Source organism: Pocillopora damicornis, chromosome 8 (genome assembly GCF_964200805.1).
Source record: "Pocillopora damicornis chromosome 8, jaPocDami1.2, whole genome shotgun sequence".
NCBI lineage: Eukaryota > Metazoa > Cnidaria > Anthozoa > Scleractinia > Pocilloporidae > Pocillopora > Pocillopora damicornis.
The window spans coordinates 20,433,311-20,461,309 of NC_142677.1; the positions used below are offsets into that span (position 1 = coordinate 20,433,311).

A 27,999-nucleotide genomic window follows, 5' to 3' on the forward strand; every position below is an offset into this window, starting at 1 on the left:
AAAAAATTTGAGGTTTTTTTTCTTTAATCAGGTAAAAAGATGGCAAAATGCAAATTTATTTTTTATCCATTTTCCACCGATAAATATCTGCACTCACGTAAAATTTTACAGTAATTTGAAAATTCACAAATAACTTATACACATTTAGTGCCTCAAAAACGAAAGAAAGTAATAGCACTACTTAACTATTTATAATCGCTACCCTTCAAAACCTCTCATAAACCAGTTTTCTATTTAAAATCTTAAGGGGGCATTACGGTTGGATTTTGAAGAAAAATTGAAAAATTCACCCTTTTTCTTATCTCCTTTTAAGTGATACCAGAATCCATCTAGTTTCCGATTATATGTTTTTTACGCTTAATTCATGCGCCGCTAAAAAACAGCCGCTTTTGAAGGCTAGTACAGTGTCAATTTTGGTTGCCATGGTAATCACAGGTAATCCAATCGTTTTAGCACGTTTCATTTCTCCAAAATTGTGCAAAAACTCATTCCATTTGATCCTGAGACCCTTCAGTCCAGCCCCAGATCCTTGAAGTTAAAATTTCCACTAATATGAAGCCCAGTTACAAATCGTTCAAATCATGCTAGAAGTTGGGAGAGACAGTCTGTCTTGAGGAATGGTGCGTCAAGAAGAAAGGTTATGGGGGAACCTGGAAACTAGAGGTTGTGCCGAAGAGAAGGAAAGAAACGCGAGCTGTAGAAGTCACCTTTGTTGGCGAAGATGATGTTGGCAGCGAGCAAATCTGCCAAATCACTGCCTAAAATTTTCAAACCAAGAAAGGCACAAATACTGTCATGGTGCAAGTTCAAAAGGGGATTGCCTTGTCCAGACAAGCCACATCACCTGGATAGTGTTTTCAAGGAACCCCTTGAGAAAATCTATGATCGTTTGAGTGAGCCAGCACTCCTCATCATATGCTTGCCTGGATACACCCAGAATGCAAATGAGTTTGTTGATGCATTGGCATGGAACAAGTGTCCCAAGCATGAGTTGCATGGAAGAAAGGGAATTGTCATGGCTGCATCCTGTGCTGCTTTGCACTTCAGTTGTGGTGCAACAAAAAAAAATTGATGTCATTAGGAAAGCTGAAATCTCACCTGGCAAGCATAATTGGAAGGAAGTAAGACAAAGCTTTGGACAGGGGAAGAATTCAGTTAGCAGAGCACAGAGCTCAAGAAAAACACAAACAATTTAGACTTGTACAAAGACATGCTAAGTAGAGAGAAGACCTGTGTATAATGTGCAAAGGCATAACCTACACAGCTGTACAGACTGAGTAAAAAGACAAAGAACCTAGGCATACCTTCAAGTAGGTGTGCTGTGATTCATAAAAGGCCATTTTAGGGAGTCATTAGTTTTGCAAGTGACATTTAGATAAAACTGAAGTTTTAATTGCATTTTTCCAAAAATAGGTTTTTTCGGGGTAATTTTGTTGGCCCCTCATAATTCTAAATGAGTATTTCAGCTATTGACACCAAATTTGGTACAAAGATTATTTATGTAATTAACTGCGACCTAATTGAGCAAAATTTCTTTTTCTGAAATACTGCTGGTTTTATAAGTAACTTGTCATTTGCCAAATCTAATTGGTTACCATGACAACCAAAATGATAAAAAAGGCGACAACTCTTGACACGATTGGATAATGCCACTGTAACAAAATTTTGGTGAGTATTTTAAAAGGAAATGACAAAAAAGTGAGGGGCTCCGAGTAATTTTGGTGAGTATTTTAAAAGGAAATGACAAAAAAGTGAGGGGCTCCGAGTAAACCCTCAAAATAGCCCTTCACAGTAACTTGTTAGTTATTTACCTACAATAAACAACATGTTTACTATAAACATGTCATGATGTAGGCAATTACTTGGGTGTACTTCTTACCAAGTTTGGGCTGGTTTGATTGAATTGTTGATTAAATATGATCTTTTTTTTTAAATAAGTTACCAAAATCTTACCATGAACCAACCGTTATGCCCCCTTAACCGATAAAGCAATAACATGCACCAAAGGTCGATGCAAAACAATCCGCATTGAACTCGCCCTGTTTCAATGTTGGATCAGCAGTGAAGTTTTTATTTTAACCTTCTACCAAATCGTTCATGGTCACGGATGTCGGTTATTTCTATACATAAACCTTGCGGAGCTTATGACCCACATAAGTTTTCTGTCATCAGTACTCCTTTGATAGCTTTTATGTTACATTGTCGACCTCTGCACAAGTTTTCAAAGTGTATATAAGTTTCCGTATCTCCTCTCTTTTATCTTGGATTGAAGAGAACCAGTCTGGTTTCTTTATCGGCAGTGAGAAGTCTGTGATTGGATCCTGAGAAAGTCAAAAGATAACGTTGTTATAAAAGAAGTTCACAACGACACAGGGCACCCACTATTTCCGACTTTCCAACGCCACTTCTAAATTTTTCAATTCTCCTAAAATTGAAACCCCAAATGTTAGCACACTTTCTCTGTTTAAGTCTAAATTTAGGTTAGTTTACTTAATAAAACGATCACAAAAACATTATCGATCCTTCAGAGATTCAACTTTATTCGATCTACCACACGTTAAGACTAAATGTGGACAGACCTTGTTTAAATTCTCAGATGCGAGTGCTTGGAACAAACTGCCAAGAGATATACGTGAGCTCACAACACTTGCACAGTTTAAGGGCAAAACATTTACTTACCTGGCGAACATGGACAGCCCCAATCACATTTGTACAAGTTAAACGTAGATTTTATTCAATAATTCTTAAAAAGATCTTGTTATTCAATTGTAAACTTCATGCTTTTATTGACTTTTATGTATTTTTTTATTGGTATCCGATTGATACCAGTCAATCACTATTGATTTACTGACCGGTCTTTAATCAGGATAAATAAAGTAATTATTATTATTATTATTATTATTATTATTATTATTATTATTATCGTCATTATTATTAAATTGCGAATATTACTCCAAAGCTGGCTCCCTTCTTGCTTTCTTTTTTCTTACTCTTCTCAAGTTCCTTAACTATATGTTTGTTTACGTGTCTGCTGTTGTTTTGTGTGTGGGTTTTTTCCTTTTTTAGCCTAAAATATTTGTACCTAAATCACGCCATATGACTGATCCCTCAATTTTAGAAAATATGAAGAGCCTGTAGCTCGCTTAAGCATCTTGGTTTCTCTGCGGGTTTCCACACCATATGTTAAATTTTCAATTCTATTATATTATATTTTATGTATATGTAATTCCTTTTGTTTCTACTGATGTATTACAATTAAAACAAACAAACAAATAAACATCCAGAACTTGCTGAACTTATGACCTCCTATGAAGTCTATTCAAGGTCCGTGACTTTTCAGGCCTGAAAAATGAAGTACTGGAGACTTGGGTAAACAGAAAGGAAGCTTGCTTTAATTCCAGTGAATAATTATTAATCAACAAAGCAACTATTACCGTGAAAAAGCTCTCCACGTATTGACACACGTAAACACCGCAGTCAAAATGGTTATCTTGACCGGGAACCTGACAAATACGTACGGAAAATATCAGAGTACACAAAATATAATCGTACCAGTTAGACACTAGTTGTTTAACCATTTTCAATGGGTGATCGTTCGATTGACAGTTTGGGCAGAACTAGAATCTTCATACAAAAACATTACGACAGAAATTTTCGTAACTGACCATAATTAGCAACAAACAAATAAATAGATAAATGAATAAATTTCTACCTTTGGGTGGTTTCCTTTCACTGCATCCTTGTCGAAAGACTTTGTATTAGGTTCTTTCTTTCGTTCTCTCCACTCACACTGAAGGTAACTGTGAAGAAAAAAAATGTTGGTTAAAACGTCAGGTTCACTGCGAAAATCTTCACAGAGGTTGATCTACTGAGCTAAACATAACCACGGGTGATCGGTGCCGTTTTTCCGCCATGTGCCGCGTCGCTAGTCTGTTTCCCGCTCAATGTAGGTAGTCCAAAGAAAGTTCGCCGGTTAAAAATAAACAGAAATAACAATTTTTTTATACGTTTATAGTAAACACTTACTTTCTGAGATTAAAGAGACACCTTGATCTCGTCAATCCCAAGGAGTCAAAAACTAGTATACAAGGTCTGAAAAAAAGAGAGATACAACGAAAAAAAAACTTTTCAATGATATGCAATAAGAGAACTTTCCATCTACAAAATTTAGTGAACTTCGGTTGCTTTCCTTTACCTATTTGTGGAAAAAGCTAAGATAACTTGTCTTTGGTGTTAGGATTTCCCAGTTTCACGCCGAGAAAGCAAAACACGGAGCATTGGAACCCGTTTGCGTCAAAGTCCAAAATGAGCTTAAATGTTCCGGCTAGATCGATTTCTGTATTTTCTAAAATTTGACCACATGGAAGAGGTAATCTGAATCAAATGCCCCAATAAAACAAAACTTACCGCGATGTGATGATCTGTTTCGACAAGCTTTTACTCTGGTTTTGTTTGGGTGATTTCTTCCGGTCCTTTGCAAATGGAGAGCGGAGCAGAAGAACATCGTTATCGTTATCGCGACCATTTGTTGCTTCTTCACCAGTTTTAATATCGTGGTCTTCATTCTGAAGTGGAATATTTTCATTCAATTTTGTTTTTACTATTGTGAAGGGAAAAGTCTACTTCCTCGCGCAACTGTCATAAGTCTATAACATAACACGACTAAGAGCATCGCCAATCAACATTTTGTCCATTCTATTTTCTCTGAAAGTCCACCACTACCTATTTCTACCAAATGAGGTGCTGTGAGAGTCTTACCCGTAAACAGAGCACAATGGCCTGGCCGAGGTTCGAACCCAGACCTCCCGACCCAGGGTCCAGCGCGCTAACAGTTAGGTCCTTTGTAGGATATGCAGTGCGGCATTATTGATTTAATAAAAAACTGAACTCGAACTGTTTAAGATCTCCTTAAATTGTTTGTTTTTTTTGTTTGTTTTTTAAAATGAATTTCGTAATTAACTGAAAAGACACATTTTAATTTCGGACTAATTGGCGTCCATCAGAAAGGTTGTTAAAAGAAACAAGTACCTTTGAGTCACTCCCATCGTCTTCATCATTGATTTCATTGACAAGAGTTTGGCCATCCTTCCCAGGAAAACAGATCACCGCTAAGTACCAATGTGAGCTGTTGAGGTAAAATGAAACTCAAGTTCACTCTTCACAACATCCATCCATATAGCCAAAATACTCCCTTTAATCAAAGATCAAATTTATTTTGCGGACGACTTGCCACTTACTACTGCCTGCATTATCTTAGCGTAGTTCTTTATTCAATAAGCGTTTAAAATTTAATAGGTCCTTGGCTTCTCTGCAATCTATTACTAAGCTACCCTCTAACTGGTGTATTGATAATGTTTTTATGTTTGTTCTACATGCGGCTAAAATTATTCCAGTTCTGTTTTTCTTTTTCTCCTTCTAACGCACCTTTCATTAATAGGTACAACCACAAAATCCTTTTCAAATATGTCCACATTTTTGGTCCATGTTCGCACTTGAGAATGCATTCTGTCTGAGGTGCTGAGGTGAAAATACAAAAAAGAAAAAAACATTAATTACAAAATTGCGATAAGGTTCTAATACTAAAATACGCACATATAAATCCAAAAAAACAAATTAATTTCCTTTCAACAGCAATTCCTTTGAAATTCATCGACTTTCATGATGCGATAATAAACGTGCGCTTTGAAAAGAATATGGAAATTCAAATGATTTTAAAAAAGTAGGGAGTTGGCCAATTAAAATATAACTTGGTCGATTTCTTGACGAACAAACCTGGTGGAGGTGTTGGAACTGCCACTGGTACTTCTCTGAGTCAATCGCTTGTAAAAGAATGAGCTTAAAATGTGTGTGCGTTCTCTGTCAGCGGGTGAGAGCTTCTCAAAAAATATATATCTGTAAATGAGAGAAGGTACAAGACAACAAGGCAGAGATACATTTAAACAATAAAAGCAATTTTCAACTGAGTGTCGATAGAAAATCGAGATTGCGTTATTTGTGCTTCACCTCGCGCTATGATTGGCCTTGAAAACAAACGGACTTTCCTCTCAACCAATCAGATGCAAAACTAAAACTAATTGCGACCAGGTCACAAATGTTTTCCCGAACTTCACGAAAGTTATTCGGATAAGCCGTTATATTTACTTTTGGTTTAGTTTTGCAGCGATAACTCAAAATGTACTCTGTTACGGATTTCTAAACCTAAAAATAGTTGCTCTTAAGACGATAAAATATATCTGGGCGGGTAACTGCCATCAATCAAACTCACTTTAGATAGAAGTCGATGATGACATCATTTAGTAATTCACCAGGTGCAAGGCAAGCGACGTCCTCTGTAGTGACTGTGATTCCACCAGGTTGAGGAGGACGTGGATAAACAATAAGCCTGTTTAAAAAAACCGACAACAGATTTCAACAAAGTACACATCACACATTAGAGAAGTTTTCAAATGAGTGTTGAAAATCCAAAACCCAAGGTTTACATCATTATTAGCCAATGAGAACTCAAAATATGTTCAAAAAAAGTCAACCTATCAAAAACGCGGGAAAACGTGGGCGACCAAGTCATGATCGGTTTTAGCTTTGTGTCTGATTGGTTAAGAGGATACCTCAAGTTTTGTAGACCAACCACAGACCGAATAGATGTAAAACCAAAACAATCTTGCATTACTTTCGACACTCGGTTCAACGAAAAACAGACAAATATCATAATTTTCCAAACTAGAGGCTTTCTATTTAGCATTTCAGTTGATAGTTAGGTTATGTAATTTAACATGGCATAAGTCCATTTGTTACCGCATCCAATGTAAGATATGATAATGAACTGTATAAACATCATAAAATTACTGTACGTTTGTGCTGCTACCGCTGGCTTCTTATCACTGTTTGTTCTCGTGTTGTACGTCTTGGATCGAGTAGCAATAGTAGAACGACTGCCTCCATCATGGGTTGCAACAGGTGCTATAAACAATCGTTGTGATAACTGTGTTAGCAACAACAGAATTACGGTTGAAAACGTTAAAGAGGAGTAAGAAAGAGGCAAAAGAAAGCGATGATGTCATCTTACTCTTCTGATGCTTTTGACTTTGGGTTTTGTATGTTCGAATTCTCTCTGCTTCTTCTAAGCTGCAAAATAGGAAGTGGACAAGGGCTTAAAATATATACGCGCAAACATTTTAGCACGCTCATTGACTGAGGGCATGTTGATAATACGAAATGGTGCAGAGACGTGAAATTTGAGTACTGAAAAATTAAAATTGAGCACAGAAAGTAGTCATTAACTTAAAACAATTAACAAGTCATTAAATGACTTCACGTGCAATTTCGAATGACGTTGGAACAACTGTCAAAACGTTGAATGCGAACTCCGAAATAATATTGAAGTCAAATTTTTCTAAAGGCTTGAGGCCTGATTGCTTCTTTGTCTAAATTTATACTTACCTCAACTGAGAAAACTCTTTTGATAACTTTTCTGTCACCTTAAAAATAAAACAAAATACAATAGTTAATAGCAAGAATAAACTATAGCGCAGCTCTCGAACAAAGTTGATGCTCAGTAACACATCTGAAAGTAAGAATCGCAAAATTCTTCCACTACTTCGCCTAGGATTAGGGTGCTACTGAAACCTTGCACATACCCAATCATCCAAATCAGCAGTCACCTCTGGCTTCACATGTTCACTAAGTTCAAGAACAATGTCCCTTTCAGCTGTCACTGTTTAAGATAAAAACTTCCTTGTTAGGATGTCCCTTTTAAAGGTTCCTATATAATCTTTTGTGCAAAGTGAAGTGCTATTTCACGAACATTTATGGCACAATAGCACAGCTCCTTGCAGACGGCAATATTGAATTGGACCATTCTCTTCTTTTTTAATAGTCCTGTCCAGCAAAATAATATTAATAGTTAAAAAAAACTTACCGGCACTTCCTGGATTAAGGAAAGCTCCTCTGCTGTGATCAATCCTCTCCCTTAATTTCAGTGCGTAGCCTGCAGTTACTCCCAACACAATCAGACCTGGGTTTGAAGAAGGATGAACCTGAAGAAAAAAATTCATAAACATCACGCTAAACTGAGAAATTCGATGGTCATGTATTTTTAGATACTGTAAATAAAATGAGAAACCCCTCTCTAAAATCCCCCCCCCCCTTAAACACTGCCCTGTCAGCTATGCCTTCTCTAAAGAGCCACATCTCTGATATGTTCCCCTCTCTTGTAAGTCCCCCCTCTCTAATATCCCCTTCTCTCTAATACACCCTGCTCTCCAATATGCCCCCCTCTCTGAAGAGCCACCTCTCTAATACTTTCCTCTTTCTTATAAGTCCTCCCTCTATACTTTCCCCTCTCTGCTAAGTCCCCCTGCTCTAATATCCCTTTCTCTCTAATAAACCCTGCTCTCCAATATGCCCCCTCTCTAAGACTTTCCTCTCCCTCATATGTCCCCCTCTCTGCTAAGTCCCCCTGCTCTAATATCCCTTTCTCTCTAATAAACCCTGCTCTCCAATATGCCCCCTCTCTAAGACTTTCCTCTCCCTCATATGTCCCCCTCTCTAATACTTTCCCCTGCTCTAATATCCCTTTCTCTCTAATAAACCCTGCTCTCCAATATGCCCCCTCTCTAAGACTTTCCTCTCCCTCATATGTCCCCCTCTCTAATACTTTCCCCTCTCTAATATCCCTTTCTCTCTAATAAACCCTGCTCTCCAATATGCCCCCTCTCTAAGACTTTCCTCTCCCTCATATGTCCCCCTCTCTAATACTTCCCCCTGCTCTAATATCCCTTTCTCTCTAATAAACCCTGCTCTCCAATATGCCCCCTCTCTAAGACTTTCCTCTCCCTCATATGTCCCCCTCTCTAATACTTCCCCCTGCTCTAATATCCCTTTCTCTCTAATAAACCCTGCTCTCCAATATGCCCCCTCTCTAAGACTTTCCTCTCCCTCATATGTCCCCCTCTCTAATACTTTCCCCTCTCTAATATCCCTTTCTCTCTAATAAACCCTGCTCTCCAATATGCCCCCTCTCTAAGACTTTCCTCTCCCTCATATGTCCCCCTCTCTAATACTTTCCCCTGCTCTAATATCCCTTTCTCTCTAATAAACCCTGCTCTCCAATATGCCCCCTCTCTAAGACTTTCCTCTCCCTCATATGTCCCCCTCTCTAATACTTCCCCCTGCTCTAATATCCCTTTCTCTCTAATAAACCCTGCTCTCCAATATGCCCCCTCTCTAAGACTTTCCTCTCCCTCATATGTCCCCCTCTCTAATACTTTCCCCTCTCTAATATCCCTTTCTCTCTAATAAACCCTGCTCTCCAATATGCCCCCTCTCTAAGACTTTCCTCTCCCTCATATGTCCCCCTCTCTAATACTTCCCCCTGCTCTAATATCCCTTTCTCTCTAATAAACCCTGCTCTCCAATATGCCCCCTCTCTAAGACTTTCCTCTCCCTCATATGTCCCCCTCTCTAATACTTTCCCCTCTCTAATATCCCTTTCTCTCTAATAAACCCTGCTCTCCAATATGCCCCCTCTCTAAGACTTTCCTCTCCCTCATATGTCCCCCTCTCTAATACTTTCCCCTGCTCTAATATCCCTTTCTCTCTAATAAACCCTGCTCTCCAATATGCCCCCTCTCTAAGACTTTCCTCTCCCTCATATGTCCCCCTCTCTAATACTTCCCCCTGCTCTAATATCCCTTTCTCTCTAATAAACCCTGCTCTCCAATATGCCCCCTCTCTAAGACTTTCCTCTCCCTCATATGTCCCCCTCTCTAATACTTTCCCCTCTCTAATATCCCTTTCTCTCTAATAAACCCTGCTCTCCAATATGCCCCCTCTCTAAGACTTTCCTCTCCCTCATATGTCCCCCTCTCTAATACTTCCCCCTGCTCTAATATCCCTTTCTCTCTAATAAACCCTGCTCTCCAATATGCCCCCTCTCTAAGACTTTCCTCTCCCTCATATGTCCCCCTCTCTAATACTTTCCCCTCTCTAATATCCCTTTCTCTCTAATAAACCCTGCTCTCCAATATGCCCCCTCTCTAAGACTTTCCTCTCCCTCATATGTCCCCCTCTCTAATACTTTCCCCTCTCTAATATCCCTTTCTCTCTAATAAACCCTGCTCTCCAATATGCCCCCTCTCTAAGACTTTCCTCTCCCTCATATGTCCCCCTCTCTAATACTTTCCCCTCTCTAATATCCCTTTCTCTCTAATAAACCCTGCTCTCCAATATGCCCCCTCTCTAAGACTTTCCTCTCCCTCATATGTCCCCCTCTCTAATACTTTCCCCTCTCTAATATCCCTTTCTCTCTAATAAACCCTGCTCTCCAATATGCCCCCTCTCTAAGACTTTCCTCTCCCTCATATGTCCCCCTCTCTAATACTTTCCCCTCTCTAATATCCCTTTCTCTCTAATAAACCCTGCTCTCCAATATGCCACCTCTCTAACAAGCCCCCTCTCTAAGACTTTCCTCTCCCTTAGATGTCCCCTTCTCTTATACTTTCCCCTCTCTAATATCCCTTCTCTCTAATAAACCCTGCTCTCCAATATGCCCCCTCTCTAACAAGCAACCTCTCGGAGATTTTCCACTCCCTTATAAGTACCCCCTCTCTAATACTATCCCCTCTCTTATATCCCCCTTTCTCTAACAATCCCTGCTGTCTTATATCCCCTCTCTAGTACAGTTTAATACACAATACAGTTCAGCATAGTTCTTACTTTCAAAGAAGAAAAGTCATTCTCAACAATGGTAACCTCATGATTTTTATCACCTGTGAAAAAAGTAGAATACAAAAAGAGTCTCATTTTTACTTTTAAACTTTGAACAGGTACACGTGAATGTATAATACAACCAGAATTGGACTGGTTGACTATTATATCACTAAGGTTTCTGGTGGATTCAGGAAAGTAAGTAAATATGCAAAAACTTACAGAAGAAATTTGTTGACCCCTTAATACAGGTTCCACACAATAAGGGTATTGTAAAAAACAGTAAAATACACCCTTTTATACCATAATTGACCACTTACTGTAGAAAACTCACCCCAAACTATCCCTTAGAATTAATTTCAGAAGAGAAAAGTAAGATACCTCTAACAGAAAAGCTGCAAAAACAACACAAAACCTGTTGTGAATTTTGTTTTGCCAAATGAAGAGGTAGCTGACACTTGCTTATTGTGGTGCTGGTTTGCAGGACCTACCTTCAAATGAAAGCCCAAAGTACCAAAAAAGCTATAAAACCAAACAGCTTTGGATCCTTTTCTGATTTTTTTAAATTCAATTGATTGTATCATCAAATGATTTTTACACAAGTCTACAGAACAACTGAACCACTCACCAATCACAATACCAAACGAAATCTCATCATCACAGCGAGTTATCTGAAAGTACATAAATACAATTATAACATAGCTAGTAAATTTATGTAATCAAATTCAATTGCGTGAGTGTGCTTCATATTCCTATTGTGCACGCTCATGACATCAGCAAACAAATCCCTCCAGAAAAAAAATTTTCTATCCAGTTGAAAATGTTATAAAACAATTGGTTCATACGTCAGCTGTGCGTTCATCGAGATATGAAGCACTTGGGAAGTTTGAAGAGCACTCAAAAAGCTAGAGTTGCTCTTGGCTACGCCTCAAGCAACTCTTACGTATCTTTTGTGCTCTCCAAACTTCCCACGTGCTTCATATCTCGATGAACGCATGCTGACGTATGAACCAATTGTTAATTCTAAGATCATTATATCAAGAAATATTGTTGCAGTTACCATTGCAATAAATTAATAACTACACTAATGTAATCTACATGAAGCTGGTAATTTAAAAAGAGCTATATGTAACATTTTCTTTAATTCACCTTTAATGGTTTAGTAGAATTACAGGCCAAAGTTCCAATCCACACATTCTGTCCCAGCATTATCTCTATTTCACCATCATCTCTGACATAGGGCTGAAAATTTTCAGATTTCTTCTGGGCATTTCCCTCCCTCTAAAAGACAATAAACATATCTGATATGTGGAACATGTAATCTTCTGTATCCAGCCTCATTGGTTTCACCAAACATCTGTTCAGTCATAAAAAAGTGTTTAACACATTTCCCCTTTTTTCTTCTTACAATGTTCTCACCAAAGGAGCTATAATTTATACACTGATCACAATTTTCCAGGTAGAGTGAGTAATTCTCTTCAAAAGAAAAAAAAATTACCTCTGGTGATGTTTTTCCTTTGCTAGATGTGTCTGAACAAACACTAGTGCTCATGTAACCTGACTCTAAAGCAATTTCTTTATCCTGATTGATGGGTGACTCTGAGACAACAGTATCACTAGAGCTGCTAAGTTCCTTTAGAGAAATATCAGATTGCTCTACAACAAGCTTTGCTTCTGTTTCTGCAGGGTGAAGAGAAAGTATAAAGAATAATTGAGTACAGTGTAGTTCAGTTTTTTCCTTCTACAACTAGTACAAAGTTTTAAAGGTTCTCTGAGCTACCATGACGAAAATTGGTAAACTGTCTTTAAGTGCATCAATTGCATGAAAATTAAAGACATATTATTAACCCTTTACCTCCCATGAGTGACCAAGACAGAATTTTCCTTACAAAATCAATACAATATCAACCAGATAAGTGATGAGAATAAAGAAAAATATCTATGTGGGGATAATAAGTTAATCCAATATTAAATTCTCTGAACTAACATTATAAGAACTGTATGGTTGACAGTAAGGAGAATTACAAATCTAATCTGGGAGTTAAAAGGTTAATAGGACTATGCACACAACCCACCTATAACCTCTTCTTCATCTGATAATGTTATGACATCCACTACAAAAAACAGGTTCATAAAAAATGTTAGTGATTAGGAAAACTAACCACTACAGGTACATCATTCCATATCCTTAATGAGATATACATGTAGTGTTACAGATCAAGTATTTTTCAGACAATTTGACCAACTGAGACTTGTTCTCTGGAAATCATTTAAAAGTAATGGAGTAAATAAAAAGGTGAATAGTATAAGTTTATTGCCAGTGACTTTTTAGCCAGATTTTGTTTTTGTTTTTGTTTTTTTTTTTGCTCAAATGGAAATGGATCCACAAATGAATTGCTGATCATTTAAAGTAAGTCTAAAAACAAAATGTAACCAACAATAATTATGATATCATTAAATCATCTAGTTGATTGTGATGCATCATATATACAATTTTCAACATAGAGAATGTCACCAACCTTTTTTTGGAGCAATGACCTTCGATTGCCTTGTATTTCGCTTCCTCTTGGCTTGTACTTTTGATTCTTTGAAATTGAGTAAACCACAATGAAAATATTGAAAAAATCAAAGTATCAGCATTATGGCATTTTACCCATAACCATTTGCTAATCAAGTTTTTTTAAATTTCTGGGAATATTTTAAAAGTTGGTTCACAATTGAATTGATTTTTGCATCATAGAGATAAGATACAAGACACCAAAGCTCAAATTTACAAAAAAACTGAGCTAAAATCAAATGAAATATGACAATACATGTACACTCTACCTGAATCGGAGTCTTCGCTGCTTAACTTCATTGTCATGAAAAGGAAAAAGAACATTTGATTTGTTAACTTTCAGTGTACTCATGCACAAAAGATGGCAATATGCCAGCCTCACTATGCATTCCTTAAACCTTAACACTCTAACATCAGTATGCATGTTCTTCATACTGTTCTTCTTACAAATGTAGTACATTTATAAATCAAACCTACTTTCAGCTGATTCTTTCTCTTCTTTGCAGTCACATTTGTTTGGCATTCTTCATTACTTGATCCCTTTGCAGATGTCATTGTTCTCACTGATCCCTTCTGCAGTAATTTAGGAGTTCCATCTCTCCGTTGCCGACCATATGTCCGCTGAACGTTTGGATGTTTGCTGTCATATACATTATAAAATCTGTCCGGTGAAAGAGGTTTCCTTGGGGTGGCTGCTTGTGAAGGGAAATTGTCTTTGCTGCAATGTGAGCAATTTCTGTTCTGTGACAACTTAGTGGAGCATTTTGCACAAAAGTAATCTTTAAAGCAATCTTCATAATTTTCATCAGAGAGCAGATCATTTGTTAAATTTGCACTTTTGTCCAGTTTAGTTTTTTTCCTTAAATTGTTGTCTGAGTCAGTGTCATTACTAATTGAAACTTCACCATTAGAGTTAGTACTGGATTGGTTGCCCTTGCACTGACTGCCCATGAGGGAATCCAAAACTGAATGACTATGTTTTTGCTCTTCCACAAGAGAGCTACATTCCTTTTGCATATTAGCTCTTGCAAGGACTTCTGGATCAGAACCATTGCATTTTCCATCGTTGTGAGCATTTGAAACTGCAATTTAAGAATTTTTTGTTATTATACAGATACAAGTACAATAGATATACAAATTTTTCATTTCAAAATGGAAATCCAGCTATTATCAGCAATCACCAACTTAGACATAGCGACAGGTTTCTCTTTGAAGCTCAACCTTATCTACTAACTGTGAATTACGGTCAACTCGCCGACGGACCAACTCGCCAACGCCAACTCATAAAATCGAGTAGAGACGTCGGCGAGTTGGTCATCAATCCAATACAACTTATTAGAAGTTAAACATACAGAAAAGTAAACGATATTTAGTAAAAAAACACTGGTGAATATCTAACAGAAGCTTAAACATTGGTGAACATTGGTCAACAAAGTGTATAAGGATCTCAAGGCGAATAAAGCGAAGTAAACATCACCAATGACTCACACAACTCATTCGCGTCTACAGCCAATTTTGTTCATTGGCTACGTTAACGTCACTTTATTCGCCTTGAGATCCTTATAAACTTTGTTGCAAATAAAAAGAATTGCTTTTTACTAAAGATCTTGTCTAGAAAGCCAAGTTTTCGTTAAAAAATCTGAGCGATTAACATGATGAGTCTTTACGGTGTTGTTGTCACACAATAACTCGTTCGCATCTGAAGCAGATGTAGTCATTGGTGATGTTTACTTTACTTTATTCGCCTTGAGATCCTTATAAACTTTGTTGCAAATAAAAAGAATTGCTTTTTACTAAAGATCTTGTCTAGAAAGCCAAGTTTTCTTTAAAAATCTGACCGATTGTCATGATGAGTCTTTACAGTGTTGTTGTCACACAATAACTCGTTTGCGTTTGAAGCTGTTTGAGTCATTGGTGATGTTTACTTCCCTTTTTTTGCCTTGAGATCCTTATAAACTTTGTTGCAAATAAAAAGAATTGCTTTTTACTAAAGATCTTGTCTAGAAAGCCAAGTTTTCGTTAAAAAATCTGAGCGATTAACATGATGAGTCTTTACGGTGTTGTTGTCACACAATAACTCGTTCGCATCTGAAGCGGATGTAGTCATTGGTGATGTTTACTTTACTTTATTCGCCTTGAGATCCTTATAAACTTTGTTGCAAATAAAAAGAATTGCTTTTTACTAAAGATCTTGTCTAGAAAGCCAAGTTTTCTTAAAAAATCTGACCAATTGTCATGACGAGTCTTTACAGTGTTGTTGTCACACAATAATTATCTTGTTCGCGTTTGAAGCTGTCAGAGTCATTGTGATGTTTACTTTACTTTATTCGCCTTGAGATCCTTATAAACTTTGTTGCAAATAAAAAGAATTGCTTTTTACTAAAGATCTTGTCTAGAAAGCCAAGTTTTCTTTAAAAATCTGACCGATTGTCATGATGAGTCTTTACAGTGTTGTTGTCACACAATAACTCGTTTGCGTTTGAAGCTGTTTGAGTCATTGGTGATGTTTACTTCCCTTTTTTCGCCTTGAGATCCTTATAAACTTTGTTGCAAATAAAAAGAATTGCTTTTTACTAAAGATCTTGTCTAGAAAGCCAAGTTTTCGTTAAAAAATCTGAGCGATTAACATGATGAGTCTTTACGGTGTTGTTGTCACACAATAACTCGTTCGCGTCTTAAGCTGTTATAGTCATTGGTGATGTTCACCAATGTTCACCAATGTTTAAGCTTCTGTTAGATGTTCACCAATGTTCACCAGTGTTTTTTTACTAAATATCGTTTACTTTTCTGTATGTTTAACTTCTAATAAGTTGTATTGGATTGACGACCAACTCGCCGGCGTCTCTACTCGATTTTATACGTTGGCGAGTTAGTCCGTCGGCGAGTTGACTGGTTACCCTAACTGAGACTCATAACCTTAACAATGTCACAAATGTCACAATGTTACAAACCTTGAGAAGAGAAATCATTTCTGGTACATGTTGGTTTATCTCGCCAACCAGGGGGGCTTGTATGTTTCCATCGTGACCTAGGAGTGGCAACTTCTTCACTTCCTCGAGTTTTTGGAGTCATATGCCCTTGACGATGAATGCGATATCCAATTTCTTTCTCAAAATTCCTTTTCTTAGGAGTGCTTGGATTATTTGCTTGCTTTTTCAGTCTTGTTTGAGGGCTTTCACTTAACATGTTGTCTTTTGAAGAGAATGATGATTCAATCCATGTCTGGGGTTTGGCTTTCTTGGGAATTTTAAATGATGATTTTTTAGCATCAAAGTCCTAACAGTACAAAAAAATTGTCAGTTAAATGTAATGTAGACTTCAAATGACCCTAATAAGGGCCTTTATGCACTAACAACAAGGTTGTTTATTAAGACAAATTTTCTGTCATCACCAACACTTTACAAGTGCGGATTGTTTGTTGCTTGACAAATTTTGGCTGAAGCAGACAATCTTCAAAATAATGCACCCCTGACATTTGTCCCATGATAATTACTGGACAAAATTGACAAAATAAACAAAACTGAGTTAAACTTGTTGATCATTAGTCGTAAAAGCTATGACAAACATGTACTTGAACTGAAATCAGTTTAATATAGAGGCAAAAATTGTCTTTTGTTTCAGAACTCAGGGATTCTAAAATTTTAAAATTAATGTAAATTAGAGGTGGTATCCTTTAGCAAACTGTGCCGACCAGTCTTACAAACAGATCAAGCACTGACAGAATTGACCAAACAAAAATTTTTCCTTTTATTTTATTGCGACAATTCTAGTTTGGCCTAGTGTGAAAAGGCCCTTATCCTGATAATTTTGCAGTTTCTTAACACTGCAGACAGTGTTATCACCAACTGAAGTAATCAAGACTGACAAATAAACTGAATGATGCCCAAGCCAAAACACAAGTTGGGGAATTGTAAACAAAAAAGCATAATAACGACCTTTGTTTGAAACAATCTGAAATGTTAGAAAGTGCTCTGAATCCATGTGTATGATAGTATACCAGCCAATAATTGAAAGGAAGAGATTGATCATTTCACTAAGACAAGTGCAAAGACCCTTTGAATGCCAAGGACATATACATGTATATATGTCCTAATATGTGAGCCTAGCCAACCAAGAACATTGTATACACCTTATGAAAGCCTTTGTTCTCTTTAATTTAATAGTTCAAAAGTTCCTTGCAGAGTAAATTCATGAAGAAAACCTGGGAAGTACTAGTAAAGCCACTGAACAGAGAAGTTTGAGTTTTTTTTTTATCACAAATTAATGTTACACTCCAAGTTCAATGTGTAAATAAATACTGACAATTAAAACAAGTCTTTATGATCTATTTTGGGGCTGGGCTGGCAGTCAAAAGTTTTATTACAAGCAAAATTACATCTTCTGATGTTCTTGCATTATCATACAATGGTCAGATTTCAACACAGCCCATACTACTGTAAAACAAAGATGCAAACCCAAAGGCAATACATTGTTTTTCTTTATCCAAGAATAGTATGCATGGTGAAGTATTGAGCTACATGTACATGTATGCAAACATCTTACCCATACAATTCATATACATTGGTGAAATAACATTGACACATTACTTCTTTTGATTATTGATGGCAATAGAACTGAGTGGAGTCCAATTCAATCTGTAATCATACAAGTGATGACTGCAGAGAAGGAGTCTGATTGGTTGATCAGGAGTATGATTACAGACAGAATTGGACAACACAAATTCCTGTTACCAGTTGATCAAAACTATGACAAAATTTGAGAGAGAAACTAGACAACAGTTCCACAATTTCATTAAAAAAAAAAACAGTTAGTGCAAAATGCATGACAACAGCCTGCCCATATGCCACATGCTCTCCACTTACACTGGCATGACCTGTCAACTGTCCTAATACACTGTCCAATAAAAAACATGACATGTACACTATCCTATTAGTGCTAAAATTGGGCTGGTGGTAAGCCAGTAGGAATTTTCCAATAGTTTTGATTATGGCATCTATTATCTATTAGGAGAGGTACATGTGCATGTAAATTTACCAACTGAGAGCTACATGTACGTTTAACAAAGTTCAACTCTAGTTAACCCAAACTGAGCTCTAAACAATCTTAAATCAAGCAGAAAATATCACCTAAACATTAAGTTTTCGCAAAACTGTCGAAAGGGCTTCTTTTTAGCACTAAAAGAAAGATCTAACTACTTAAAAAAAATCTCACCTATGAGGAACTTTCAATGTCTACTGATCATCAAAAACCACATTCCAATATCAGACCTTGTTTCAATAACTGACCCAAGAAGTGTAAAATAGAGAAAAATCACACCTTAGGATTTCTGTGTCCATCTGTCAGACATTTCTCAGGTTCCTTGGAAGGTGGTGAAGCTTGCCTACAACTTTGACTCACACCCACATCTAGCAAACAAACATCACTTGGAAAGCAAAGGAACAAAAAAAAATTAACATGTATCTAAAGGAAAACACAAATGAAACAACTAAAATAAATTCCACTCATATTCTAAAAGTCGAATGACTATGGATATTGTGATCAAGCATCTCATAAATTACTTTAGTTTAAGAAGTTGAATTGTTATAGCTTGTGAAAATTAATTCTGTTAAATAATAACAAACGAAGTTAACGGTTCGAATTCGAGACAAAATTTTTACCCTCGGGTTCAAAGCTTGGATAACCAAATAAAGCCTCAGGCATCACTTAGAAAGAAACGCAAGTTTTCTATCGTCACTTCACTTCATCGTTTTAAGCGTTCATTGACAACAACTGACAGTATGACAGAAGATCGCGACTTGGTCGGAATAATGCGGAAATCACGATCATATCCAAAAAAAAAAATCTTATTGGGACCAGATAAATACCCATTTTTGAACGGCAAAAACTTACTCATTCTCCGGAGAACCACCTGAGGCAAAGCCATTTGTTTTCCAACCCGAGTATGGTCTTTGCTCAGCTTTGTCAAGGCCTATATAGGAGGAAAAAAACTGACATTAGTGAACTGCAGCAGCAAGGCATTCGACTGATGTTTTGTTTAATGTGTGGAAGTTAGCTTCCTTTCCCACTTCACAAATACTCAGGTAGAAATTGCAATACCTTCTAACAGGCTTTCACTCATTTTTTTCTATCAGGCATACCAAACAAACGGAGCAATTCCTGAAACTGGGGAGCAATCAACTGTACCATACGTGGCTCGAGTAAAGTTATTTCTCCGTTAACCGCCCGCCATTTTGCAAGCAAATTTTTCAGCCTCGCTTTGGTGCTAGGGGCTGTTCGTAAAATTCACAGCGGAACTGAAACCATCATATGCGCAACGATCCGAATTAGAGCTGCGCAGATTTCCAGATGTAAACAGTACGGTGGCTAACGTTCTTTCCTGAGGCAACGCTGTAATCAAATGCGATGGACTGAGCGGAAACTGTACATTTATCCACTTGATCTGCCCTTAGATATGTAAGATGATATTTCAGGTACGGTCAAGCGAGGGTGTGGTATTGCCTGTGGAGGTTTTTGCGCCGAAAACGTACACGGACCAGACTGGTATGTCCTTCAGTTGCTTTTTCTTATTTAAAATTTTTAACTAGGAAGGACTAGAGTGCGTGTTTGTTTTCGAAACTATCGTCAGTTTTACATCCGGTTTTAAAAGTTTCAAAAGTTCTTACGGTACAAGTTGATATCTGGATCAGGTTTAAGCCGAGTTATTTATGTACACGTCAACAACCGTCGTTACACTCTGTTTTGGTTTCGTCTTTTGTTTCCAATGGGTCACAAGCAAAGCCTTTTATTTTCCAGGGTTGGAAACTGCTCATGTGAGAACCGGAAGTTAGTGAAAAAGAGAAAAAAAATTGAATGACCATTTGTTTTATTTCAAAGAGAATATATCGATACAATAACTCAAACTATTATTTTTGGCAGAAGAGATTGGAAATACTATCAATCTCGCCGAAACAATCAGGGTGTAATTGCTGTTAATGTCTCCCAATAGGTCTCACTTTATTAAATCTGTTTGTCTTTATCATTAATAATATGTTTCTTCTTTCTTTAAAACAGGCCACCTTGGCTGATTTTCCAATGAGAATTCCAATGTGATTGGTTCAGCTATGGAACCATTTGCGCGGGACAAGGGTGAAGGAACAAAGAAAGTAATTGTAGCCAGTGACAGTGCTCGTAATCACAGTCTTAGAGCAAGATCATCAAAGAGCTTAAGCTCTCAGAGGCACAATAAAAACCGTGCAAAAACCTACAATGGATACCACATTACTAACAGCAATACATGGCAGAGGGGCCCAGTAAATCTAACAGCAGGAAATGCCAGCATGGAGAAAATTCCTTTGGGACACTACAGAAGTGGAAACAACTCAAACAATTTGTACCCTGGCATACACCTTGATCATTCCAGTAACTTTTCATCAAACTCTAGAATTGCAAAGTTCAATGCAACACTTTTTTCTTCAGCCTCTCATCTTACAAATCAAGGATCTGATATCGAGGAAGCCATGGATATTGATCACCAGGAGATGAACGATGAAGGTGTTGGCTTTGAAGGAAATAGTACATCTGTTTTACAAGAGGGAATTAATGCTTCCAGTCAGTTGGGAGCTCCAGTAGAAGATCAACCTTTGGAACACAAGATCAAAATAGTTGTTGGTGAATCTTCCTCTTCAGGTGAAAAATCAAAGGTAAGTATCAGAGACAATAAGATTGTGGGATATTTTGAAAAAGTAATTACACAGTAAGTTTTAATTGAGGTAGTCAAAACTATTCTTGCATTCCAGGACCACCCAATTTTCTTTGGCAAATCATGACACCAGTTTCAAACAATCATAGATCATTTATTATATTTCATTATTCCATGCCAATTACAGCAAGGTTAATCTGTTGACATGGCTTCTTTGTTTATGTTTAAATTTAGTTATTTCCATCACCACACCAATAAATGATAACTGAGAATTTCACTGAAGGCACAAATTAACTTGGTTATACTTATTTGCTAAGAATGAATTGACTAATAAGCAATTTACACCTTAATTTGAATTAAAACAAAGAATGCACCAGTGTTATAAGGTGTTTTATGACCAGAAAATAAATATTGGTTACACTAACTTCCATAAATGACTAAGAAATAATTTTTCCTTACAGTATGAAAACAATATCAGGCAGAGTGAGTATAACAAAAAATATTAATTAGGGGATTATCATCTGATCGTACATCAAATTCTCAGAACAAACTGTATAAGAAATGTATGACAGATTGTAAGGAGAATTTTCATTTTAGATATTGGTTATGAATGGGTTAAAATTGTCTTATTTTCCTTACCTATTAGGAACCAAAGCAAGAAATTCAGATAGCAAAGCAGAAAAAAGAGGTAAAGGAACAGAAGCTGCAAACACTGAAAGCTGCTCCGACTGTGTCAGTGAACCGGAAGAGGCCAATTTACATTGTCCTTCATGTTGGTAACATTCAGATTGGAGAGTTTACAGGAAAGGCATCAGCTCCAGTAAAGGTATATATAAGGCAATGAGTTTGTTAGGGGTACTTCATATTTGATTTACAATTACTGGTAATGCAAAGAAACAAAGTGATCTTGGTCCTTACTGCTTTTACTCCCGAGATCTTTTAAGAAATTCTCCTTACTACATGCCATACAATTCTCATGATGATAATGCCAAGAATTAGGTATCAGATCAACTTATAATTACCTAATTAATTAATATTTTTCTTCTGCTCATCATTCATCTGCTTGGTACTCTACATGTATTGTGAGAAGAGATTCTGTCTTGGTCAGTCATGGTAGTTTAAGTGTTAACCCTTTCACAGCCATGATCTCATCTGTAAATTCTAACTGCCTGCTATACAATTTTCTTGATGTGAGTGAAGATGTAAGAATTTATTATTGGATCATCTCACAATCCCCTAATTTAAATTTTTCTTTATTCTTGCCCTTTGTCTGCTTGATATTGAAAGGAGAAATTCTGTCTTGATAACTCATGAGAGTTGAAGGGATAGCACCCTATCATATATAATGATAATGATAAGGAATTTATTTAGCACTAAAACAATAAAAAATATTCAGAAGCACTTTACATAAGTTAAAGTTCTATACTAATCAAAATATTGCAATCTACCATGCACTAAGAATTTTTTTCTATTAACAATTTTTAAAATACCAGGGAAAAATTGCATGAATGCCATGATTTGAACAATTAATACTAATGAATATTTATTAATAGTTGTGATTGAATGATGAGGTACTTGCAATTTTTGTAATAGATATATGCAGAGAAAATTTTCATAGAAATGGAGACAAATGAAGGTAAACTCACCCTCTTTACTATTTTGTCATAAGAGCTGTAATTTGGAAAGTGCATGCTTCTCACACAAATAAAGCCCTCAAGGTAATTTATCCAATGTGATTATGCTTGATTAGGAATTGGTTCCAAAACTGTTTCACACCACTTCAGAATTCCCTGTAAAGATTTAACAGAATGCAAGGTAAATTACTAATGTTACTTACTGGTATGTTCTGGTTTTTTTAGTTTATTCCTTTCCAGTACAGTTTTCAAAATTATGACAGCTTGTGGCTTCATTATTTTTATCATCAGTATTTTCATTAATAGACATATACTAAATGCTTCTCATGCTGCACAGTAGCATAAAGTGATAGTCTCAGCCACTGTTTGTTCTTTGTCTTTGGATAGGCAAGTTTTGTGGGTTCCCCTTTACTTCTTGTTGCCAGACCAACTCCTGCTGGGGCAGCTGCCATTTGTGAAAAATGTAAGGATCAAGGAAAATTTCTAGACCCTGAAAGTCAAGGTATGCCAGCTGTCATATATAGAGAATGATGCAGAATTTATTCATTTATCCTTGATTTTTGATCCTCAAGCCTCAGTTCTCAACTGTCCCTTCAGGGGTTTTAAAACAGTTCAACAACTGCCAGAGTGCTGCCAGCTACTCGATAACATGTCGCTGGTTACTTTGGTCAAAATAATTACCTTTAAGTCCTTAATGAACTTTTCACAGTCACTTACTTTTGCAAAGTCTGATGCCTACTTCAAACCTTTTTGAAACCCCTGCCCCTGATTCTCTATAGGTTTGTAGGATTGAGTTTTGAGTCAAGACTGTCAACTTAGATTTGAATGATACTATACATCAATTATATTTTGTACCAGATACAAGAAAGAGGGACATTGTTCTGGTGATGAATTACAAAGTGATACCGAGAGACACTAAAGCTGACTTAATTGAGTTGGTGGGTTTTCTATCATTGTTGTGTTGCACAATAATTAAGAAATAATTATTTCTAATTGTATACTCTAATTCTATATCTCAGTGTGTTTAACTGATGATCCAAATTTTGTGACTCAAGGTTTAATGCCTCTTTCTGCTAATGCTTTTACTTAGCATTCAATTACCAATCAAAAAAGCACTTACAGTCACTTGCTTTGACTGGGGAATGAATGTATAGTTTCTCCAGAGCTGGTAAGATATTAGTCAGAAAAGCATTTAGCTGAGAAACTTACTCTTCCAACTTCCAAACTGAAGAGCAAAATTGATTGTAAATTCTTCTGCCATATTTCAGTTTCAGAACCGTTTTGCTGAACAGCTATCGTGGAGTGAGCTGAGGTATACAGAGGATAAACATTGGCTAAATATTTCATTTAACTTTAAATTTGGGAGGGAGAGTACATGTATTTCTCCATAAATGTTGTAAATGTTTCCTGATATTGCTCCTCTTTAACTCAACAGCACACAACCATCTTTGGAGTTGTTCTAAAATAATTCTACCAGAATGGTCACTCTTAGGGGCTTTTTCAACAAATAAGAGAAAAAGAAAGCTGTAGCTTGGAAGTTAGCTATAAGGTAATGCAGCAAGGAGCTGCTAGAGATGGGCAGGCTAGAAAGCCTCAGCCCTGCCCTTTTCTCCCCTTCAAATGCACCTATGAACATCAACTTGCTTGCCCTTCCCAAGAAAAATAATTGAACATTTTTGTACAATGGGAGTGTTCAAAAATTGCTTTTTTTGTTGTTATCCCAAGTTTAAAGGAAGCACAGGAATTTTTCGACAAGAAGCAAGATGTTGTTGTTCCATGTGAACAGCCACAAAGTCCACATCCACCAATCACAGGAGGCCCAAACACAGAAGGCCCAAGCACAGGAAGCCCAAGCACAGGAAGCCCGAGCACTGGAAGCCCGAGCACTGGAAGCCCGAGCACAGGAAGCCTGAGCACAGGATGCCTGAGCACAAGAAGCCCGATCAATTTAGAGCAAAGGAAAATACTAACACCCAAAGGTACTGTTGTATTCTGTTATTAAAATAATCCGTGTAATTAAAATACTCTTCGTGAAGAACTCTTTTAGTTACATGCCGCGAACTTGGGAATCTGTGTAATTTAGTTGAAATAGTTCCGTTTGTTTTGTGTTCATTCATGTATATAGCTTATTCATTTTTTATATCACTCTCGTACTTTTTGCGTATTTCGGAATCAAGTTATGAAAACCTTTTAAGTCTTTCATGGTAAAACGTCATCTCTACTCTGCTACTCTGCATATTGCAGCACATGCACTGAGTTGCAGCCATGACATGTACGTCGTAATAAAGGCTAAGAATGCATGCAAGATGGAATTGCACAGGTGCTACACATTGACCTGCTTCTCTTACATGTAGTGTGATGCAACTATAGGTCTTGTTATTCATCCTGGATAATTTTAGGTTACCGCCCCTTCTCCCTCCCCCCCCCCCCACCCCCAACCTCATTTTTTGCTCACGTACCAATATATATATATATGTGCTTGGACCTAAACGACCCTATTTACTTCTTTTTTTTGTCAGCACTAGATAATTTTTTATGTTCATTTCTTTACGCAGGTAAAAAGCATGCTCGGAAAAAGCTTCTCACAAATGAAACAAAGTCTCCTCCGGTGAGGAATTCTTATATCGTGTTTCGTAAACTTCCTTTGTGTGTATAAATCATTGAGGAAGAATTGCAATAATAGGACCAGGGTCGTAAAAGGAGCCATTAGGTTAATCAATGAATATTTTGAGGGAAACCGTTACAGTTATCAGAATGTCGATTCTTTTTCGGGGGAATGGGGTAGGTGCGGTCACCGACGTGGAAAAGTGATGAAACAATTGTACATGGCAGTTTACCCTTAAAACTGAAAGGGTGACGTTCGTCAAAAAATAATTGGTTTTTTTCTTTTGTTTTTTTGTTTTTTTTCATACAGGCCAAGGAACCAGTATCTCCCTCTAGTGGTGTAAAGCAGGCTGAATCGGGATGTCAGGCGGAAAAAAATGACTCAGCAGAAAACGCCATACTAACTCGGAGTAGACGAAGGAAGGCGTCAGAGGTCCTTAACATGGACAAACCTGAAACAACTGGTTTTGAACCTGTCAAGCTGGACATTCTTCTCCATCATACAAAAATGCAGTCGCAAATCACCTTACTGGATCAGCACAGCAAGGAGCAAAGGGAGAACTTACAACAACACCAGAAGCTGCTTGAAATAGAAAGGGGAAAGCTGCAGGACATGGAGGAAGAGAAAGAACGACAACTCGGGCGAATGAGAGACTTGGAGATAAGTTATTCCACCGATAGAGAACGTCTTCGAGTCTTAGAAAACACTGTAGTGGAAAAGGATCGCGTCTTAGCACAACAAGCTGCTAATTTAGCTATGATTAATAATGAACTAGAACGAGAGCGTGTTTCGTTGCGACAGCTTCAAATAGAGCTCGAACAAGAGCGTGAAGCGGGTTCCCATTTGCGCAAAGTTCAAAATGATCTTGTTCGTGTTCGTCGAGCGCTGGATGAAGAGAAAACTGTGCGCGACATGAGAGAGCAGCAACTGAGGGAGAAGGAGACAAGCTTGCTCGAAATACAAAGAACACTGAGTGACGAACAGCAGGAAAGATTAAGGCTGGAAGAGGAGCTGCGGCAAGCGAGAAATGCCTGCACCCAGCTGGAGAGAAGTCTGGAAAGTGAACGGTTGTCGAGTCAGTCCAGTCAAGAAGATATTCAAACAAAGCAGGACACTATTGCTGAACAGCTCGATCTTTTGCAGCAGGAACGCGAGGAGAAGAGAGATCTGGAGGAAAGGTTAAGGAACCTGCAGATTCAAGTGGACGAGGAGCGAAGCAGGCGTATCTCAACGGAGAGAGAACTAGATGAAGAAAGAATGATTGTGCAACAGAATAGAGAGACCATGGGGCGAGAGCGCGAACAGTACGAACAACGAATCCGAGAGAGTGAACGAACCGCGTCCGAAAGCGAACGTCGACTGCGAGAATTGCAATCAGCGGTTTCTGTGGCGCAAGACGCCTTAGCCGAATATCGTCGCCTTGAGCCACGTGACTGGATTATTCGAAGAGAGGAAGTAACTCTCACTGAAAACAGTTTGGGTGTAGGGGCCTGGGGAAAGGTTTACGGAGGAACGTTTCGCGGTTGTCAAGTCGCGGTGAAACAAATTCACGATCTTATTCTGTCACCGCATAATCGCAGACTTTTTGAGCGTGAAATGAGTATCGCATCACGATGCCGACATCCGCACCTGCTACAGTTTATTGGTGCGACGAATGATGATGGCAGCCCTTTGTTTATAACCGAACTACTCGATACGGATTTGAGGAGAGTTTTAGAACAGCGGGCTCTGCACCAAGAGGAGATCATCTGTCTCGCTTTGGATGTCGCCAAAGGACTTAACTATCTCCATCTTAACAAACCTTTCCCCATCATGCATAGAGACATTAGCAGCTCAAACGTGTTGCTATGGAGACGGGATGACTGTTGGAGGGCAAAGCTTTCAGACTACGGAGCAGCAAATTTCATGCGCCAATACATGACAGTCAATCCAGGAGCCAGAATTTACGCTGCTCCTGAGGCCCTTACTTCCCAGCAATCTCCAAAGGTAAAGATGTGTACGTATTATTAATAAAAGTTCCTCGCGGAACCTTAGATCCCTATTCGAATTTTGATCAGTGTTTTGAGCTTGTTATCAGCTGCATGTATTTTCATTGAGTCTCCCTTGTTTTATATCAATGTCCTCTACTTTTGCGCAGTAATGCCTGTTACTTCCCGCTTTTGTGGAAAATCTATTTTAGGACACCTCTAATCATGAAGTTAGACTCAGACACCTACTGAGTGCTCCTGTTACCTTTAGTATCTGATATATTCATTGAGAGGGACACTCCTATTCTGAGACACTTTCTCTAGTGACGATTTAATCCCTTGACTAAAAGTCCCACTTAACATCGTTACGACTACTTCACCTTCCAGGCGGATGTGTACAGTTACGGTTTACTGCTATGCGAGATGTGCATCAGAGAGCTTCCGGTTCCGCAACAGATCCATCAACAAATAGGCCTGGTAACGAACGGTGTTCTCCGAGAGCTCATCATGCGGTGTGTCCTAACAGACCCTGAAACGCGTCCCTCTGTCAGTGACGTCATCGCGGTGCTAACTCAGCAATCGGAGTCCATACGAGCGCTGGGACTGGTGTCGTTGAATGGAAGAACAGCTACTTTATGAAACCTTAGTATGTCTTCGTTCTCACGAACTTGTTAGAGTAACTTTGAACTTTGGTGTAACACCGGTACAATTTTCTTGGAGGGAAATCTGTGCGTTTTTTATTGTTTTAAATATCTTACCATCTTATTTAACGTTGAGTTTATTTATGATTTCAAGGATTTTAATACCAAAAAAAAAGTGAAAAAAGAAATAAAAAACAAAACTTATTATTTATC

At 37.7% G+C, this 27,999-nt stretch overlaps 2 protein-coding genes across 3 annotated transcripts; one reads left to right on the plus strand and one right to left on the minus strand.

The window, feature by feature from the left end:
* Positions 1 to 6: 6 nt before the first annotated feature.
* Positions 7 to 19,525, minus strand: LOC113666446 (uncharacterized). Its single transcript, XM_027182240.2, has 26 exons — positions 19,358 to 19,525; positions 19,151 to 19,229; positions 18,578 to 18,683; positions 16,213 to 16,537; positions 13,739 to 14,343; positions 13,531 to 13,555; positions 13,224 to 13,289; positions 12,780 to 12,818; positions 12,203 to 12,384; positions 11,854 to 11,985; positions 11,333 to 11,375; positions 10,714 to 10,766; positions 7,916 to 8,033; positions 7,635 to 7,711; positions 7,438 to 7,475; positions 7,064 to 7,122; positions 6,849 to 6,957; positions 6,266 to 6,382; positions 5,773 to 5,892; positions 5,425 to 5,517; positions 5,029 to 5,125; positions 4,408 to 4,565; positions 4,027 to 4,092; positions 3,713 to 3,800; positions 3,435 to 3,503; positions 7 to 2,321 (listed from the first exon to the last, which is right to left on the minus strand). The coding sequence occupies exons 1-26, from the start codon at positions 19,377 to 19,379 to the stop codon at positions 2,190 to 2,192; spliced, it is 3,018 nt and encodes a 1,005-aa protein (XP_027038041.2). The 5' UTR covers positions 19,380 to 19,525; the 3' UTR covers positions 7 to 2,189.
* LOC113666685 (uncharacterized) lies at positions 19,393 to 27,995 on the plus strand. 2 transcript variants are annotated; one of them, XM_027182482.2, is made up of 12 exons: positions 19,393 to 19,801; positions 20,312 to 20,940; positions 21,586 to 21,765; positions 22,533 to 22,575; positions 22,690 to 22,754; positions 22,961 to 23,075; positions 23,432 to 23,511; positions 23,842 to 23,885; positions 24,299 to 24,552; positions 25,129 to 25,181; positions 25,488 to 27,164; positions 27,533 to 27,995. In XM_027182482.2, the coding sequence occupies exons 2-12, from the start codon at positions 20,362 to 20,364 to the stop codon at positions 27,782 to 27,784; spliced, it is 3,342 nt and encodes a 1,113-aa protein (XP_027038283.2). In that variant the 5' UTR covers positions 19,393 to 19,801; positions 20,312 to 20,361; the 3' UTR covers positions 27,785 to 27,995. The 2 variants fall into 2 exon arrangements, with proteins under 2 accessions (XP_027038283.2, XP_089070864.1); XM_089214738.1 differs by having other exon boundaries at positions 19,593 to 19,731.
* The last annotated feature ends 4 nt before the right edge of the window (positions 27,996 to 27,999 follow it).

Excerpts from the sequence above, each read along its gene's own strand:
- LOC113666446 (XM_027182240.2), bottom strand. The coding sequence starts at position 19,379 with ATGAGTGAAAGCCTGTTAGAAG. Across the intron at positions 18,684-19,150 it reads GGTGGTTCTCCGGAGAATGA|TGATGTTTGTTTGCTAGATG; the intron begins GTAAGTTTTTGC and ends TTGCTTTCCAAG. Across the intron at positions 5,518-5,772 it reads AGTTCCAACACCTCCACCAG|CACCTCAGACAGAATGCATT; the intron begins GTTTGTTCGTCA and ends TTTTCACCTCAG.
- LOC113666685 (XM_027182482.2), top strand. The coding sequence starts at position 20,362 with ATGGAACCATTTGCGCGGGACAAGGGTGAAGGAACAAAGAAAGTAATT. Across the intron at positions 22,755-22,960 it reads AAGATTTAACAGAATGCAAG|GCAAGTTTTGTGGGTTCCCC; the intron begins GTAAATTACTAA and ends GTCTTTGGATAG. Across the intron at positions 27,165-27,532 it reads CTTCCCAGCAATCTCCAAAG|GCGGATGTGTACAGTTACGG; the intron begins GTAAAGATGTGT and ends TTCACCTTCCAG.